The sequence below is a fragment of the Grampus griseus genome (assembly GCF_964374135.1).
Source record: "Grampus griseus genome assembly, chromosome: 7".
Classification (NCBI taxonomy): Eukaryota; Metazoa; Chordata; class Mammalia; order Artiodactyla; family Delphinidae; genus Grampus; species Grampus griseus.
This window is the reverse complement of record NC_139001.1, coordinates 61,804,340-61,823,438: the sequence shown is the minus strand read 5'-3', so window position 1 is coordinate 61,823,438 and position 19,099 is coordinate 61,804,340. Positions and strand designations below refer to the sequence as shown.

Here is a 19,099-nt window from a genome sequence, read left to right as displayed (position 1 = left end):
ATAGAGCTGCGATGAACATTTTGGTACATGACTCTTTTTGAATTATGGTTTTCTCAGGGTATATGCCCAGTAGTGGGATTGCTGTGTTATATGGTAGTTCTATTTTTAGTTTTTTAAGGAACCTCCATACTGTTCTCCATAGTGGCTGTATCAATTTACATTCCCACCAACAGTGCAAGAGGGTTCCCTTTTCTCCACACCCTCTCCAGCATTTATTGTTTGTAGATTTTTTGATGATGGCCATTCTGACCAGTGTGAGGTGATACCTCATTGTAGGTTTGATTTGCATTTCTCTAATGATTAGTGATGTTGAGCATCCTTTTATGTGTTTGTTGGCAATCTGTATCTTCTTTGGAGAAATGACTATTTAGGTCTTCTGCCCATTTTTGGATTGTGTTGTTTGTTTTTTAGATATTGAGCTGCATGAGCTGCTTGTAAATTTTGGAGATTAATCTTCTGTCAGTTGCTTGGTTTGCAAATATTTTCTCCCATTCTGAGGGTTGTCTTTTGGTCTTGTTTATGGTTTCCTTTGCTATGCAAAAGATTTTAAGTTTCATTAGGTCCCATTTATTTATTTTTGTTTTTATTTTCATTTCTCTAGGAGGTGGGTCAAAAAGGATCTTGCTGTGATTTATGTCATAGGGTGTTCTGCCTATGTTTTCCTCTAAGAGTTTTATAGTGTCTGGCCTTACAGTTAGGTCTTTAATCCATTTTGAGTTTATTTTTGTGTATGTTGTTAGGGAGTGTTCTAATTTCATTATTTTACATGTTGCTGTCCAGTTTTCCCAGCACCGCTTATTGAAGAGGCTGTCTTTTCTCCATTGTATATTCTTGCCTCCTATATCAAAAATAAGGTGACCGTATGTGTGTGGGTTTATCTCTGGGCTTTGTATCCTGTTCCATTGATCTATATTTCTGTTTCTGTGCCAGTACCATACTGTCTTGATTACTGTAGCTTTGTAGTATAGTCTGAAGTCAGGGAGCCTGATTCCTCCAGCTCCATTTTTCTTTCTCAAGATTTCTTTGGCTATGTGGGGTGTTTTGTGTTTCCATACAAATTGTGAAATTTTTTGTTCAAGTTCTGTGAAAAATGCCACTAGTAGTTTGATAGGGATTGCATTGAATCTGTAGATTGCTTTGGGTACTAGAGTCATTTTCACAATGTTGATTCTTCCAATCCAAGAACATGGTATATCTCTCCATCTATTTGTATCATCTTTAATTTCTTTCATCAGTGTCTTTTAGTTTTCTGCATACAGGTCTTTTTTCTCCTTAGGTAGGTTTATTCCTAGGTATTTTATTCTTTTTGTTGCTGTGGTAAATGGGAGTGTTTCCTTAATTTCTTTTTCAGATTTGTCATCATTAGTGTATAGGAATGCCAGAGATTTCTGTGCATTAATTTTGTATCCTGCTACTTTACCAAATTCATTGATTAGTTCTAGTAGTTTTCTGGTAGCCTCTTTAGGATTCTCTGTGTATAGTATCATGTCATCTGCAAACAGTGACAACTTTCTTCTTCTTTTCTGATTTGGATTCATTTTATTTTTGTTTTCTTCTCTGATTGCTGTGGCTAAAACTTCCAAATCTATGTTCAATAATAGTGGTTAGAGTGGACAACCGCCTTGTCTTGTTCCTGATGTTAGAGAAAATGGTTTCAGCTTTTCACCATTGAGAATGATGTTGGCTGTGGGTTTTTCATATATGGCCTTTATTATGTTGAGGTAAGTTCCCTCTATGCCTACTTTCTGTAGGGTTTTTATCATAAATGGGTGTTGAATTTTATTGAAAGCTTTTTCTGCATTTATTGAGATGATCATATGGTTTTTCTCCTTCAGTTTGTTAATATGGTGTATCACATTGATTGTTTTGCATATGTTGAATCCTTTCATTCCTGGGATAAACCCCACTTGATCATGGTGTGTGATCCTTTTAATGTGCCATTGGATTCTGAAGAAATAAAAATATTCTTGTTTCAAAAGCCCAGTGCCACTAATCCTGTGATCTGTTGCACATAACAAACTTTTCTTCCCACTAGGAAACATCTGTATGGATTGTTTCATTACAGCGCCACGATGCTTGGACTTGAATCGCTTCCAGATCCCACAGATACCTGGGAAATTGTAGAGACCATAGGTAAAGGCACCTATGGCAAGGTCTACAAAGTAACTAACAAGAGAGATGGGAGCCTGGCTGCAGTAAAAATTCTAGATCCAATCAGTGTAAGTAACAGTTATAAATTATAACCACAATATAGTGTTTCATACACACTGAGCTTTCAACTTCTTTCTTCGTTCTGGGGATGATTTTCTAGGGATAATGAAACCTGACATGAAATCTCAAAATGAGTTATGACTCCTTAGCCTATCTGAATGAAGGGACTCCATTTGGAGTTAAAACTTCCCTTGATTTTCTCTTTTGTCCGTTTTACTATTGTTTTGATTTTGGTCCCCTGGACTCTTCAAATGTTATTCTCTTGGAAAGAGTGATTTGTTAGGTTTATACAGAGGCTGATCTCTCTGTAAGTTACAAAGTGACCCAGACTTGTGGTATTCAGTCATCTTAGCCTGGCATCCTATTTCAAAGCGCTGAATACTGAGCCTATAATGCTGTGCACTGTTTACCACAGTGAAGTTGTAAGTGTCCTATCCTGGTTGGGTCCCTTTGAGCTACTTCTCCTTAATTGTTTTGAAAATTCAGACATTTTTAAATTTTAAAAAAGATATTTATAATATTATTATTAAGAATATATAATGAAGACATTTATTGATATAACAGTTAGAAGGCTTTAGTTGGTATCTGAATGTCCATTGTTAGGTATTTTCAAGATATGGTAATGATTACATTAAAAACACAGACTACATACGCTTTATTAAATGGTTACTTGATCGTGATATCATTCCTGTACCCTTCCTCGCACATTATACTGAATCCAGGATGCACTTTTTACCTTGTGTAGGATATGGATGAGGAGATTGAGGCAGAATACAACATTTTGCAGTTTCTTCCGAATCACCCCAACGTTGTAAAGTTTTATGGGATGTTTTACAAAGCAGATCACGGTGTGGGAGGACAGCTGTGGCTGGTCCTGGAGGTAAGAGGCTCCCATTGGGTAACCAGCAATTCAAACAGAGCACCAGAGGTGAGCAGACTCATTGTTGCCTAAATAGTGTAAGATGCACATCTGGGGAGGCAGTCTCTCCTGCATGGCACAGGTACCTTACCAGATGTGGTGTTCTCCACGTTCTTATGGGTAGGCTGTGTGCCGAAAATGTGCACGTTTCTCTGCTTGTAAGGTTTAATAATCTTCTTCTAATTCAGTGAATACAGGAACACAGTTGGAAAAGGTTATTTTCTACCCTAGGCTGGGAAAATTTCACAGAAAACATGTTCCAATTGATGCAACTCATTTTCAAAAATTGTTAACCCAAGGTTTACTTGGTTGCCAAGTTTGAATCAGCGCATTCATGTTCATTTATCCTCATCTTAGGTTGGGTTTCCTGAAAACGGACTCTGAGAATTGTGTATGGAATGTTTATTGGAAAGTTCTTACAGGAGCTAGATGTGCAAGGAAGGTGGGATTGGGCAAGGGAGACATTAAACATCAGTGTGGTTGCAGAGGTCTCAGCCCATCCTCAGGGAGAAGAAGACCTGGGATCCTCTTGTAGGGTTGTCCTGCATTTTATCTCTGCAAGAGCCAATCACTTGGTGCATGCCACCCTGGGAGGGGGTGTGGCCTTGGGGGAGGCAGTTCCCTGTAGTTGGGCACTATTCCTGGTGAGAGGTGCCACTGGGACTTGGGAGCAGGGAGCAGCTGGTATTCCTGGCAGCGTCTGCTTTGAAGAGAGAATCTGAAGGGAGCACCACTATATCCAGTGTAGTCTTGCCTTTTTTCTGCCTTCTTAATGGGAATGAATGTGTGTAACTGGATGCAAAAGAGTCCCTTCCCCACAAATACAATTCCTCCATGGAACTAACATGGCAAAGACACAATGACAACATATGAAATTAGTATATTAGGACAGGTCTATTGTATTGCCTCAGGGTGGGTATAGGTCCACCCTGATCTGTCCTGGACTCTGCCCCTCTGAACCAGCCTCCATGCCTGAGGTCACATGTGTGATCCATGAGCACGGGGACATGTGTGAAAGCTTTAAGAGGGAAGCAACAAAGGAGAAATCAGACCTCAATTCACTGTCTGGGGTCTTTTGTTGAAAACCTTCCACCTGGCTCTGGGAGGGCCTGGCCATGAGGCAATATATACTGGCTGCCATGGCAACAATGTATGGGGAATTCACTTGTATTCAAATGGACTAATCTGCAGGGAACATTTCTGTCACATCAATTGCCTTCTTCAGAATATAAAGATGTAAGGGGTTTTGGTTTTCAGAAATCATCTTTGTCTGTTTAGTTGGCTGGTTAAGTCACATAACATATTCTCATAGTATCACCTTTTGGGTTTTATTATTCCCCACTCCCTCCCTGGGAATATTATAGATTTTATCCTGCCAATGAAGCTCTATAATAACATTAATTTTTTAGTGCTCATTTTCATGAGATATGGAAAGTATTGTTTCTAGGGTCTCTGATTGTATTCTTTTTTTAAAATTTTTTAAAAAAATTATTTATTTTTGGCTGCGTTGGGTCTTCATTGCTACACGCAGGCTTTCTCTAGTTGTGGAGAGCGGGGGCTACTCTTTGTTGCGGTGTGCGGGCTTCTCATTATGGTGACTTCTCTTGTGAAGCACAGGCTCTAAGTATGTGGGCTTCAGTAGTTGTGGCACGTGGGCTCAGTAGTTGTGGCACACGGGCTTAGTTGCTCTGCGACATGTGGGATCTTCCCAGACCAGGGATTGAACCTGTGTCCTCTGCATTGGTAGGCAGATTCTTATCCACTGTGCCACCAGGGAAGCCCTGATTGTATTCTTCTTAAGCTCTGTGAGATCTCAGTGTTTTAAACTTCACTATAATTTAATAATGTAAGTACAGTGACCGAGAAGTTTTAGTTTCTTTTCACTTTACCACCGACTCAAAGACTCTGCCTTCGGATATAGAAAACTGAACTTCCAGGGATTTTCCAGGGCCTGAAATGGGACCTTCCCTCCCTCCATTTTACCAGGAGAGTAGGTGGGCTGCTCAGACCTGCCACCACCTGGAGAATAATTGCTCTTACTGATGAGGAGTGACCAAATGTTAGTCCCTCAGGCACAGCCAAGGCAACCAGAAAGGGCCACACGTGGCCTTGAAAGATGAGAAAGAGCTCAGAACTATGAACTGAGCCTTGTGCAAATGCTCCCCTGCGACTGTCTCTTGTTTTTTCAGGGTGACTAAGTACAGATAATGAGGTTGCCCGGCACACTGAATTATTCATACCTCAGCAATACAATATGCTGATATTATGCCCTTTGCAGGTTGTGTTGGCCCATGCCAAAGTTGCTGGCATGGGGAACCAGATGTCCTCAATCTTTTCTGTCCAGGAATGGGCCATCCATGCCAGGCAGCTGGGGTAGGTATGTCCAGTACCTCCAGTATGCTTGTAGACACAGGGATTCCTGGGCTCCTAGAACTGACAGGGACCTCGGCCTTCCTTCTGTCACTCTCCTAGTGTTCAGCTGAGGAACAGAGACCCAGAGAAGGAGTGACATGCCGATGGTCCCACACGAGTTATATGGCAGAACTGGAGGAGGACAGCACTTCAGCACTTTTCTCCCGTCCTGTGCTGTTGCTGTCTGCCGGGTCCGGGGAATACAGACTTGGAATCTCTGGTTAAAATGGCAGCAGTTCCTGATTACACAGGAACTGCTTTAGCACAGAATTAGCACACACACACACACAGACACAGACACAGACACAGACACAGACACACAGCTGGAAGATAATGACAGTCCACACAGCACCTTGACCATGTTGCTCCGTCTGCAACTTTTTTAGGAGTGCTTTAGGAGACTTATACAATAAAATTATCATCTGTTTAATATTGCTCCCCTCATCCTGTATATTGAGATTAAATTTATGTTGCCTTTGCTCTTTTCTTGCCTGAATGTGGTGAAAGGACCAGGGAGAAGCTATTCCACAGAGCAATTCTTGAGGATAGAAAAATGTTATTAATAACCCTCTTAAATCACCACAACTCTGAAAACAAAAGCAAATAAAAATGTCATTTCAGAAATTAATTACTAATTGTTAGCAGAAAGCAAACCAAAGCCTTCTTGCATAACAGACACCTATTATAGGAGAAAAATATGGACAGAAAACACTCATACATAATAATGTTTTGGAAAATTTGTGAATAATTTTTATTCTAAATTAATATTAAATTTGGAAAATCTGTAAGTTCTATTATGTCTCACCTAAATGAAACATGATAAGAAATTAGACTTTTAAGAAAAAGCACCAGAGGCTTCCCTGGTGGCACAGTGGTTAAGAATCTGCCTGCCAATGCAGGGGACACGGGTCCAACCCCTGGTCCGGGAAGATCCCATATGCCATGGAGCAACTAAGCCCGTGCACCACAACTACTGAGCCTGCACTTTGGAGCCTGTGAGCCACAACTACTGAGCCTGTGAGCCACAACTACTGAGCCTGTGTGCCACAACTACTGAAGCCCACACACCTAGAGCCTGTACTCCACAACAAGAGAAGCCACTGCAATGAGAAGCCCGCGTACCACAACCAAGAGTAGCCCCCACTCACCGCAACTAGAGAAAGCCCACGCACAGCAATGAGGACACAACGCAGCCAAAGATAAATAAATAAATAAATTTTTAAAAAACCTCATATAAAAAAAAAGCACCATATTTCAGAAAAAATACCTAGTATGTGCTAAGACATGAAGTACATTTTCTCTTTTCCTTTCAGTATAAAACCTTCAGCCCATAAATACTCTTTCAGCCTGAATCACATTCAACTTAAAAGAAATGGTTTAGACTTTAGAGTGTTAGTAAATGAGAATGTAAAGTAAAAAAAACAAAAACAAAAAAACCTCCTTATATTTTAAAACCAGATAAAAGTATTATTTTTTAACCTGTTTTTTCCTCTCAGAGGTCTTTGTGTAAGTTCAGTATCTAAGCCAGAAGGGGGGAAAAAAGATATCTCTGTTCAGTTTTTGCATTTATATAAGGCCCTAGAAAGTCCAGTCTGGGCCCCAATATCATTGCAAGTTAGCACTTAAAACCATTTTCACCCATTGATATTGTGGCATGAGTCAAGTTTATCACGTTAACAAGTCCGGGTCCTAGCAGGACCCTGATGGCCTGGAACGTAGCTCTGGCATGTTTTGATTGGCCAGAGATGGTTAGAAAGCCCTGGAGCACTGAACACTGACTCAGATGGCAGGTTCTGGCCGGGTTCTAGAATGAGAGTCACTGGAGTGTTGGGGGTCAGGAGGAAAGTACAGAACAGTTGGGAGTGGAGAAGGGAAGAACTGTGAAATGTAACCGAGGTGCATCCGATATTTATGCGCTCTCTGCGTTCAGCAAAAGCAAGAGAACGTGAAGAGCTGAGGTGTGGGAGCAATTCTGCCCAACCACCGGTCTGTGCATGTGCCCTGGAGAGAGGCTGAAATGGGAGGCGGGGGTCTTGGGGCCCTCCTGCCTCTCATAGTGTGAGCATTTTCCCCCCAACCCCCCTGACTGGAGCTCCAGAGTTTCAAGTGACATCGTCTTCATTCTTCTAGGTACAGGCCAATGACTTTATCTGGTATCAGTAAAATAAACACAATCTCTCCCAACAGTGTGGAGGAAAACTATGTTGCTTGACCTTCCTGAGAGGTGGGCAGTGTCCAATACGGTGCTCCCTAAGGCATCTTCCAGAGTAATTTTGACGATCCTTGACTTTTGCATTATGCCCTCTGTAGACCCTAACACCCTTGAAAGATAAAGTCAACCAAACAAAAGAGCACTGAAAAGAAATTCCTCTTAATTCTGCCATCTGACTAGGGCAAATCAACATGCCAGTATAGAACCTACTTGAAAGTTGCAGTTTTGACTAGAATAAAGGTCTGGTGATTGTGTTGCATGGGCCATTCGTTAATAACATGGAGGAAAGTTGATGGCTTATTGAGCAAGGAACATTTTATTGCTTGAAATTATGGCCGTCATCGCAAATGCACATACTGTGATTGAATCAATATTCAACGATGGTTTAGAAAATAGATGTGGAATGTAAATGATTTTTCTATTTTTCTTGGTTTGGAGTAAAATGCTCGTTAAGTTCTAGATGCATCCAGCTGCCACATTTCCTGAATGCTGAGGGCGTCGGGAGGAATGCAGGGATGGAGACCTACCTCTGTATTTGAGGCTGATGGCTGGCAGGGTGGGCAGGAATAAAAGGCTGCAGGTGCCAACCCTCAGGGGTGGGGTAGGAGGCTTGGCTGCCTTCTTACAGCTCTAAGGGGATTATTTTATTTGATGTATTTAAATATAGTTCCTTGTCATGCTTTTAAAATGTTCAGTCCATCTCACTATTTACTCTGATTAGACAATTGTCAGTACGTACCTGCTTTCCTTTTTTTTTTTTTTTTTTTTGCTTTCCTTTTTTATATCCAGGTATCCAAAGTCCTTTCCCTGTAACCCACGGGCTGCCCTTTAAAACCTTGCTGGTGGGCTAATCAGCTTCACAGGACCTCTTCCTGTAAAGGTGCCCTGAGCAGTTTATTTATATGTTTCTTTGAACCACAAGTCAGACAGTTCTTAAACTCTGACATTTAGTGAACAAAAGGCACCAACCTTGTCTGATCCTTTTGTTGTTCTTAAATCCACAGCTGAGTTTTGATCCTGCTGACAAAATGGCAGCTCTTAGTCCCTCCATAGGTTCTAGAGCTATGAAGAAAGTTTATAAGTTGGCTACCTATATAAAATGCCACTGAATATGCTCTTGTTGCAGAAATGGCCAGATTTAAAGTAGGGCAGGAGAGAGACTAAAATGAGATTTCAGGGGAAAATTCCAGGGTTGAGTTAGCTTGGATCATCACCCAGCACTTAATTTAAATGTTCTCTGGGTAGAATTTTAATAGTGTACTTGCAGTACAGTAAAGCATGTGCCTCCCTGAGACAGGAGCCAGGTTGAGAAGTGGTTCTGATAAAGGCGTTACAGTGCCTTGCATGTCTATTGCTCCTTTAGCTTTAGAGGATCAAAGAACTTTATTGCTATTCTTATACTCACAAGATCCCTAGACTCTGTTTCTTCTTAACTTTATCTATCCAGTTGGTACAAAATTCCTGTCGATTCTATGTCATAAAAGTCCCCCATATCTGTCCCTGACTCTTTGTCCTCAGGACTCTTGGCTTTTTGACCCTGCTTCTCTCGATTGCTTCAACACCTCCTAACAGGTGTCCAGCTCCCTGTGTCCTCCTGTTCTGTCCACCCTCCAATCTGCTACCAAGGTCATCTTTCTAGAAATCTGAACAGACCTCCTGCCTAAAACCTGTCAATAGCTTACCACTCCTATCTAATGGTATATTATGGTATCATAATATGCGTGTGTATAGTAATAAAGCCCACACTTCTTAGAAGAGCTCACCTGTCATTCCCTGTTACCCCCTTTTTTTCCCTGTCTACCTGCTCTAGGATTCTGTCCCTTTGTCCCAACAGTGGCAGAGTATGTAGAATTCAAAGACACACAGACATAGACACATACACACCCACACGCGCAGGCAGACAGACACACTATCTCCCCCCTCATTCTTTTGTGCTCCCTTCCTTTGCACACGGTGTTCCCTTTCCAGGGATGCTCTTCTTCTTGTTCACCTGCCACTCGGTCCTATGTCCTTCAAACTCATTGTATGTGTTACGTCCTCTGGGAAGATTCCCAGACTGTTCCCTCTTCACCCTAGCACAACAGAAGTCGCCATTCTCTCTTCGGTGCCCACACTCCCCTTGGGCACACCCTTTCTTCCACCTGCCACTCTTATTACTCATGTGTCCATTTCTGGTGCTGAGCTCTTTGAGGGCAGGCACTGTGTTCATGATTGAGTAATGGGTAATAAACTGGGCAGTCACAAGCTATTGAGAGCAAAGAGGTAACTTTTTTTTTTTCAACATCTTTATTGGAGTATAATTGCTTTACAATGGTGTGTTAGTTTGTGCTGTATAACAAAGTGAATCAGCTATATGTATATAAATATATCCCCATATCCCGTCCTTCTTGCGTCTCCCGTCCACCCTCCCTATCCCTCTAGGTGGTCACAAAGCACCGAGCTGATCTCCCTGTGCTATGCAGCTGCTTCCCACTAGCTATCTATTTTACATTTGGTAGTGTATATATGTCAGTGCTACTCTCTCACTTCGTCCCAGCTTACATTTCCCCCTCCCCGTGTCCTCAAGTCCATTCTCTACGTCTGCATCTTTATTCCTGTCCTGCCCCTAGGTTCATCAGAACCATTTTTTTTTTTTGGATTCCGTATGTATGTGTTAGCATACGGTATTTGTTTTTCTCTTTCTGACTTACTTCACTCTGTATGAAAGACTCTAGGTCCATCCACCTCACTACAAATAACTCAATTTCGTTTCTTTTTATGGCTGAGCAATATTCCATTGTATACACATCTTCTTTATCCATTCATCTATCAATGGACACTTAGATTGCTTCCATGTCCTGGCTACTGTAAATAGAGCTGCGATGAACATTGTAGTACATGACTTTTTGAATTATGTTTTCTCAGGGTATATGCCCAGTAGTGGGATTGCTGGGTCATATGGTAGTTCTATTTTTAGTTTTTTAAGGAACCTCCATACTGTTCTCCATAGTGGCTGTATCAATTTACATTCCCACAACAGTGCAAGAGGGTTCCCTTTTTTCCATACCCTCTCCAGCATTTATCGTTTGTAGATTTTTTGATGATGGCCATTCTGACTGGTGTGAAGTGATACCTCGGTGTAGTTTTTTTGTTTTTTTTTTTTTTGCGGTATGCGGGCCTCTCACTGTTGTGGCCTCTCCCGCTGTGGAGCACAGGCTCCGGACGCGCAGGCTCAGCGGCCATGGCTCACGGGCGAGCCGCTCCACGGCATGTGGGATCCTCCCGGACCAGGGCACGAACCCGCGTCCCCTGCATCAGCAACCACTGCACCACCAGGGAAGCCCCTCAGTGTAGTTTTGATTTGCATTTCTCTAATGATTAGTGATGTTGAGCATCCTTTCACGTGTTTGTTGGCAATCTGTATATCTTCTTTGGAGAAATGTCTGTTTAGGTCTTCTGCCCATTTTTGGATTGTGTTGTTTGTTTTTTAGATATTGAGCTGCATGAGCTGCTTGTATATTTTGGAGATTAATCCTTTGTCAGTTGCTTGGTTTGCAAATATTTTCTCCCATTCTGAGGGTTGTCTTTTCGTCTTGTTTATGGTTTTCTTTGCTGTGCAAAAGCTTTTAAGTTTCATTAGGTCCCATTTGTTTATTTTCATTTCTCTAGGAGATGAGTCAAAAAAGGATCTTGCTGTGATGTGTGTCATAGTGTGTTCTGTCTGTGTTTTCCTCTAAGAATTTTATAGTGTCTGGCCTTATATTTAAGTCTTTAATCCATTTTGAGTTTATTTTTGTGTATGGTGTTAGGAAGTGTTCTAATTTCATTCTTTTACATGTAGCTGTCCAGTTTTCCCAGCACGTAACTTTCTTTTTAATAACTAAACCCAACTTTGTTCTTGAGCCCCCAGCCTGCCTAGAGAAGACAGTTGATTTTAACTTATCCTGTTAAACTTAGTCCATAGAGTGACTTCTTTGGGAAGGGGCAAGTTCTGGGAATTTGTATCCCATTTTCACAATCCAGTTCAAAGCTTAGTCACTTGGATAAGGACTTAGTTTTTTAGTGGTTTTCTCTTTCCCCGTTCATCTTTCCTTCTCCTGGGTGATATCTGGATTTGGATACAGCAAATGGTCATGTAAAGCCATGGCAGTGAGGTCAGGGACCTCCAACTGGTGACCCTAAGTCCTTCTACTGTCTGCCTTCGGTGTCTCCCCATGTCCCAGGTCCCTGATACTCCTTCTTATCGTGAGGTCTGCACTCACTGTCTTTCCTTCTCATTCAAACTGTAGCCTTGTCCCTGAACCCAAATGGAGCATTAAGTTCTGAATCTCCTGCAAGTCATGAGCAGGCTGTAGGGAACTGTTAGAATCCCAGCCTTGATGGACCTCACCATACCCTACTGCCATTCCACTCAGCGTGAACACCCCTTTTTTGGCATGAGGCTCCTGTGAGGAGGTCTCCCGTTAGATTTCCATATAAAAAGAGGTTCATAAGAAATGGTTTCATTAGCATTATCCCCTTACACAACCACCCCCGAGAGGGAGCATCCTCACCCTAATCTTATTCTCTCAAGCTCTCCAAGCTCTATGCCATCAGCCCCAGAAAAGCTTTTCTTTTTGTGGGTTGAGAACTTCCCTCATGTCATGTCCTACATTCTTTCATAATCATCATTTGACTCTGTGGTCAGTTCTCCAATTTTTGTTACTTGAAATATAAATCTGATTTGGGGAGTCCTGAGAAAATTATTATATATTTGTCGAAAGCTTAGCTTTTAAGATTATTTTACAAATCATGACACCGAAAATGCATTCACTGCTCAAGAGAGTATTAGATTGTACATTGAATGTTATGTGCCCTTTCAGGGTCATGTAAGACATAGTTGAAATAAAAAGAATGTGGAATCCTTTGGAAGACATTATCCTGGTACTCAACATTAGGGCCATGAGAGGTATCAGTGTTGAGTTACAAGTTACTCCTGACATTGGTAGAGAGAGGATTCCAAGGACACTTATATAATCCCAGACTCATGGGACCATTATAGCCTTCAGTGCATTTCACTGTTCTTGGCTCCTTCCTGAATCATTCCTGACAGATAGTAATTTTATCCTAGTTGTAAAGATTCCTAATTTTGTATTATATTTTTAGTCAAATACTATTGTTTAAGAGCAACTTAAATGGTAAAAACATGGGCAGATTCATTTCCAGTTTATCTTGATTGTTAATGTGTGTGCAAGGTATCTGCTGCATATGTACTGGGGAACGATACACACATCAAACAAAAACACCTGCTCACCATTTATTAAAACCTTGCAAATGTTCATTAGAGTCGAGTAGATCCTAATGTATTATTATCTTGATAAAGAGTGTCTTCTTTTAGCAAAGGTGCTAATCTGTGCTCCTCACATTTCTTTGCTTATGAAAAGCCAGTTGACTCAAGCAGCCACAACCCAGAGGACCCCCCACTGTTCACTAGTTAACTCTTTCCCAGATTGTAGACAAAGTGCCAGGAGGAAACCTAGGTCTCTAAAGTAGGGTCATAACCTGTATAAGGACAAGGAGTGCTCTGAGTATCCAACAAAAGCTCTGAATTTTCTCAGCAGAAAAGTGCAAGATGCATATACAACGTGCTGCCTACAGTTTCAAGGTATTTACAAGCCCTGCTGAAACAAGTTAAGAACCCTTGATTTAAGATGGCATGCAGCAAACCCAGACCGGCACATTTCCTTCTGCACTTAGTCAAAATCACCCTTGAAAACCCTTAAATTGCTGTGAAAGAATAGTATGCCTGGTTTACGCATTCTCAAATCTCAGTAATGTATAATACGTAAAAAGAGCAAATATGATACACTTTTACAGTGTTTTTAATTACAGGAATAAAAAAAGAAGAGCATAAAGGTGCTGAACTCCTACAGTTGAATATGAAAAGGTTAAATACACATATGATGCAGCTCCACTCCGTAAACTTGACGTGCAGTGGCAACTCGAGAAGGAGCTGCTGGTTGGGCTTCTGCTGCCTGCAGTGCCAGCACTGGAGACAGGGAGACTGAAATAAAATGTATTCCCTCCTAAGTGTCAAGGGCGTCCATCTTGCCTCTTTCAGTCTTTCCTTCAAAATGCATGATTTTTAAAAAATAGACAATATTCATGTAAAATGAAAATATCCCATAAGTCACCATGATTCCTTATATGCTTTCTTTTTTTAATTTCTAAATAATGTCTTGTGCTTTTATATTTCACTTAACAATTTAAAAAATCAAATTTTTGGACATGCACTTTCACTCATAAATCATCACCTTGAATAAACACACACACACACACACACACACACACAGAATGAGATTTGATTGTGTAATGGAAAAGTGAGGTTTAATTGTTCTGACCTGGAGTTTTGTGATTTGCAAATTTATTTTACTACATTGAGTCGGTAATAAGTGGGCTTTTCTTCTTAATGTGCTTTTCTTTTCTTTTTGTTTGTGTTCTCTTGCTGTCTCTCTCCCCTGGCACCTCTTCTTGCAGCTGTGTAATGGGGGCTCCGTCACTGAGCTTGTCAAAGGTCTACTCAGGTGTGGCCAGCGGCTGGATGAAGCAGTGATCTCATACATCTTGTATGGGGCCCTCTTGGTAAGGACGTCCATCAAGCTGGGGGCAGAGGGGGCAATTTGTCATTGGTTGGCTCCCCATTGCATATTAACAAGGGGAAACTGCCCTATAATATGCAAGGTATATAACAGGGAGGTGTAGCCAAATGTGGACTTTGATTAGATTAGATTTTTAATAGTAGGGTAACTGTTTAAAAATAACCATGCAAAAAAAAATAAATAAATAACCATGCAAATTTTCCTTTTCTCTTTCCTGTTGTTTGGTGGCGGTGGGACACCATGCAGGGCCTTCAGCATTTGCACAATAACCGAATCATCCACCGTGATGTCAAGGGAAATAATATTCTTCTGACAACAGGAGGAGGAGTTAAGCTCGTTGACTTTGGTAATGACTGCTTGTCGTTTGTTTTCTTGATGTGTGCGGTTTAGCCAAAGGCAACAATTTATTGCAGTCTCAGAAGACTGGAGCCTGTCTTCTACGCCATAGGCTGAGGGCCTTTCCAGTCACACACAGGCTGGAGAATGGGGGGTGGTTCACCAGATGGATCACCCTAGGAGATGCTGTTTGTTAATCTATTTTCAGCTTTAGAAGCAATTTTTTTAAGGAGAATATAAAAGTGTTTCAAAAGAAGAATTCGAGGGAAAAACTTTGGTTTTCTGGGAAGGATTTCACATCTCAGGGCAATTGTCTGTAATTTACATTTTGTCTATTCTTTTTTGCATATGAAAAGAGAAAGCAGTTTGGTCTTTCAAATGATTTTCTCTAGCCTTAGGCATACTTATTCCCAGTGAGCAGAAGGTAAAATGGTCCTTTGGGTCTGAAAGCTAACATCCCTTTCAATTGTGATTGTTGCTGTTACATGTGAGGCTGGTTGAACTGGAAACATTAACAGGAAATGGAAGTGTGAAAGGAAACGCAGAGCAGTATCACCTAAGGCCAGAGAACTATTAAATATCTGCTTGTGACACTCCTGTGTTGATAGTCACAAACCAACAAACCATTTGGTTTTCCTTTTTAAGTTTATCTAATGGTTTAGTCTTCTAAACAGGTTCAACAACAATTAGTACCTCAGCATGATTGTTATAAATAATGAGAAACCATTTACAGAAGCACTTTTTAAAATGTTCTTTATCATTGTCAGTGTAGTAGGAGAAAAGATTGATGATTTTGAATATTCATTGTTTTATTGGTAAGAAAGAATTCAGTGTTAAAATGTATCAGTGAATCATTTGCTCAGAAGAAATTACTCAAAAATAAATGAAATTACGCTAAGTATATTGGTTTATTTACTAAAAAGCAAAGAAAATTGCAGAGGGTTTAAATAGAGTTTAAAGAGCCCTCTTTGGCTTCCTAATAAAGAATAAGGAATGCAAGCAGTTAGCATAACAACTACCCTGAAAAAACAACCCATGGTCCTTGGCAAATCTATGCCTAATGTTTTTAAAGGTCTGTTTTTTGCTGATGAGCATATTCAGATTTCTAAGTTCTTATCAACAGCATTAGTGGCCACCATTGCTATTCTCCTAAGGGCTGCATTAGATTTTGCTTGGTATAAAAGAATACCTTATATTTGTAAAATACTTTACAATTTATAAATCATTTTCACAGTTGTTCCATTTTTTTAAAAATTTACTTATTTTATTTATTTTTGGCTGCATTGGGTCTTCGTTGCTGCGCGCAGGCTTTTTCTAGTTGCAGCGAGCGGGGGCTACTCTCCGTTGCGGTGCACGGGCTTCTCATTGCGGTGGCTTCTCTTTTGGAGCACGGGCTCTAGGTGCGTGGGCTTTGGTAGTTGTGGCTCGCGGGCTCAGTAGTTGTGGCTCACGGGCTCAGTAGTTGTGGCTCACGGACTCTAGAGCGCAGGCTCAGTAGTTGTGGCGCATGGGCTTAGTTGCTCCGCGGCATGTGGGATCTTCCCGGACCAGGGCTCAAACCCGTGTTCCCTGTATTGGCAGGCGGATTCTTATCCACTGCACCACGAGGGAAGCCCCCACAGTTGTTCTCTTACTTGGTATTTAAGAAGAACTCTTTGTGTTAGGTGTGATGAGTAGCATTATTCCCAATTTGAAGGTAAGAAAACTGAGGCTCAGGGTGAGGTTGTCTGCTTGAGGTCATACAGTTAGGAAAAGACGTAATTGAGATAGGAAACAGGTCTTCTGACTCCTAATCCAGTGTACCTTTACATCCATTATGGCATAAAGAAGAGAGCTGGCTTAAGACTATGACAGAGTACATTGGAATTATATTAAAATTCAGGTCCTCAACATTGAGCCCTAGATAATAATATTATTAGTCAATTTCTTTTTCCATTTGACAAATGTATTTTTCATGTCAGGTTTCCAGCCTTCTAGGTAAGATAAGGCACTGAAAATTTTTACTTCTACACTGATGCTCTGTTATAGATAATACATGCCCATTTTCTTCCTCCATCAAATGAGGCACCATTTTAAGAAAGATATCACCTGAAATATTTTGGAAATATAGTAGGAAGGTATTTTGGGTTGATCCTAGTTCTTGATGTTTTCTTTTGATTCCAATTTTGCAGCAGTATGGTAGAAATGCTCGATTTAGATAGATATATGCTCCCACACAGTGGTTGGGAAACTACAGCCTGTGAACCGAATCTGACCTGCCTCCTGTTTTTGTACAGCCTGTGAACTAAGAATGGTTTTTACATTTTTAAATGGTTGGGAAAAAATCAAAAGAAAAATATTTTATGACCGTGAAAACTATGCATCCATAAATGAATTTTTGTGGAAACACAGCTACACTCATTTGCTTCTGTGTTGTCTATGCTGCTTTTCCATTACAATGGCAGAGTTGAGTAGCTGTGACAGAGCCTTAGGCTCGCAAAGCCTAAGATATTTTCTGTCTGACCCTTTATGGAAGAAGTTTGCCAGCCCCTGGTCTAGCATCATCTTCTGCTCACTGCTGAATTGTGTCACCCTTTTCTTATAGGCGTCTCAGCTCAACTCACCAGTACACGTCTGCGGAGAAACACATCTGTCGGCACCCCATTCTGGATGGCCCCCGAGGTAAGCAGAGGGCAACGATTTCTTTGTATTTGCTGAGAGCCTTGGTACTATGCCTTTTTATGGGAAGGTCACACACTTCACTTTCAGGAAGAAGAAAATCCTTTATCCTCATTGAACTGTGAGGGTTCTGGTTTGGTGAGTGATAATGATGACAAACCAGAACTTAATTTCAGAGAATCGGGATTAAGTCACAGCTGGCCCACAGAATACCTTCATGCAGTTAGAAAAAGGTGCCCCCTCCAGAAGATGCAGCCCTCTACAAGGGTCCTGGCTTGACAAGTTCATCCAGCCATTGTGTAAATTAGAAAAAGTCACCTTCCCTGGATAGATGCAGCCCCAGTGACACATGGCTTGGTGAAGAGACAGATTTCAGCTCCAGCTGGCTTACAGAACTATATGCCATAGTCCTGGTTGCTTTTTTGTTACCAGATACATAATAACTTCTCTTGTGTACTTTTTTGGCTCTGTAGTAAAACCTGGGATTTCGCCCTAATTTAGTACTGGCATTACCACAGAATCCTCTATGAAATGACACATATAGAAGTTTGGGGAATCTTCGGGCTAGATACCGCATACTCTGAAACAGAGGCACTGTACAGCTTTGCTTGTCAGGTCAGCATTTTAATTCCACAGCACTCTGGCCTGAGAGCAGCTCTCTTGGATCAAGCAAATGGGTTCTTTTAATAAGAGAACTCAGCAATCATCTCCTTAGAGGTCTTTCCATCTCCATTCTGTCCCTGGGCTTTCCTTCCTCTGTGTGATTGCCAAGGTGGTCTCCTAACACAATAATTGGCTTACGCCAATATGCTCAAATTTATTCTATCTCAATGGCCTTCTCTTTCATAATTGGATAATGGACAGACCCATTTTAGAGAAAAAGAAAATCCCTGCAGATTCCAGTGTTTACTTAAATCTTAAATTGATTTTAAAAACCATGAAACTAGACATACACTTATCTAGTCATTTATATTTGTAATGCTATAAAACCAAAAGGGAAAAAAATGTATTATGAAAAAACTACAAAGCCAGCAGTGTTCAAGTAAACAGCTTTAATTTAATGAGACAAATGACATTGTTTTGTGAAACTCAGTTGTCCTTTGCAATGTGAATATGTTTCAGAGCATGATGGCATGGATTATTTTGAGTTATTTTGTCAACCTTACTGCCGCATACCATGTGGTGACCCAGTTCTCCCACCACTTTACTCAGTGAGAGTGATCTCTTTGTTTAAACAGCATATCCTTTGGCCTCTAACTGGCACGCCTCTGTTGGCTTAGTGCCGGCTTAATAATAAACATAAATATGGGCACTGAAATTGTGTGTCAATTAGCCATCCAGATGATCTGGAACATGTTTTTATTGCAGCTTCTCCCATTTTATTATTATTAATAAACTATCATTGAAACAAAAGCAAAAACATAAAAATTTTCATAGGGACCTCATGAACCCCACTTTGAGAAACACTGTAGGACAAAGTCAAGATTCCTTAGAATGGGGAACAAAGCCTTTCATATTCCAGCTTCTGTACTGTCCAGCCTCATTTCAGGTTACTTTTCCCCAATTTACTTGTTTTTAATGCCTCAACAGAAGTGAACAACAGGTAATTCTCCAAATCTATCCTTATGTGTCATTCCTTTAAACCTTTCCATATATTGTTACATCATCTGGGATGGCCCTCAGAACTCTGGAACATTCCTCCTCAATCTTCAAGTCTCAGCGCAAATGCAACTC

The 19,099-nt window shown here is 40.9% G+C and overlaps 1 protein-coding gene across 1 annotated transcript in view; it reads left to right on the top strand.

Annotated features, from left to right (window-relative positions):
• Window positions 1-2,072: 2,072 nt before the first annotated feature.
• Window positions 2,073-19,099, top strand: part of MYO3B (myosin IIIB) — a gene marked incomplete at both ends in the record, with an annotated part of 382,969 nt that continues 365,942 nt past the window's right edge. Inside the window, 5 exons of the mRNA XM_082658151.1 lie at window positions 2,073-2,219; window positions 2,957-3,091; window positions 14,250-14,354; window positions 14,618-14,717; window positions 17,292-17,368. Coding sequence (XP_082514277.1) covers window positions 2,073-2,219; window positions 2,957-3,091; window positions 14,250-14,354; window positions 14,618-14,717; window positions 17,292-17,368 — 564 coding nt within the window. The remainder of the gene's footprint in view (window positions 2,220-2,956; window positions 3,092-14,249; window positions 14,355-14,617; window positions 14,718-17,291; window positions 17,369-19,099) is intronic.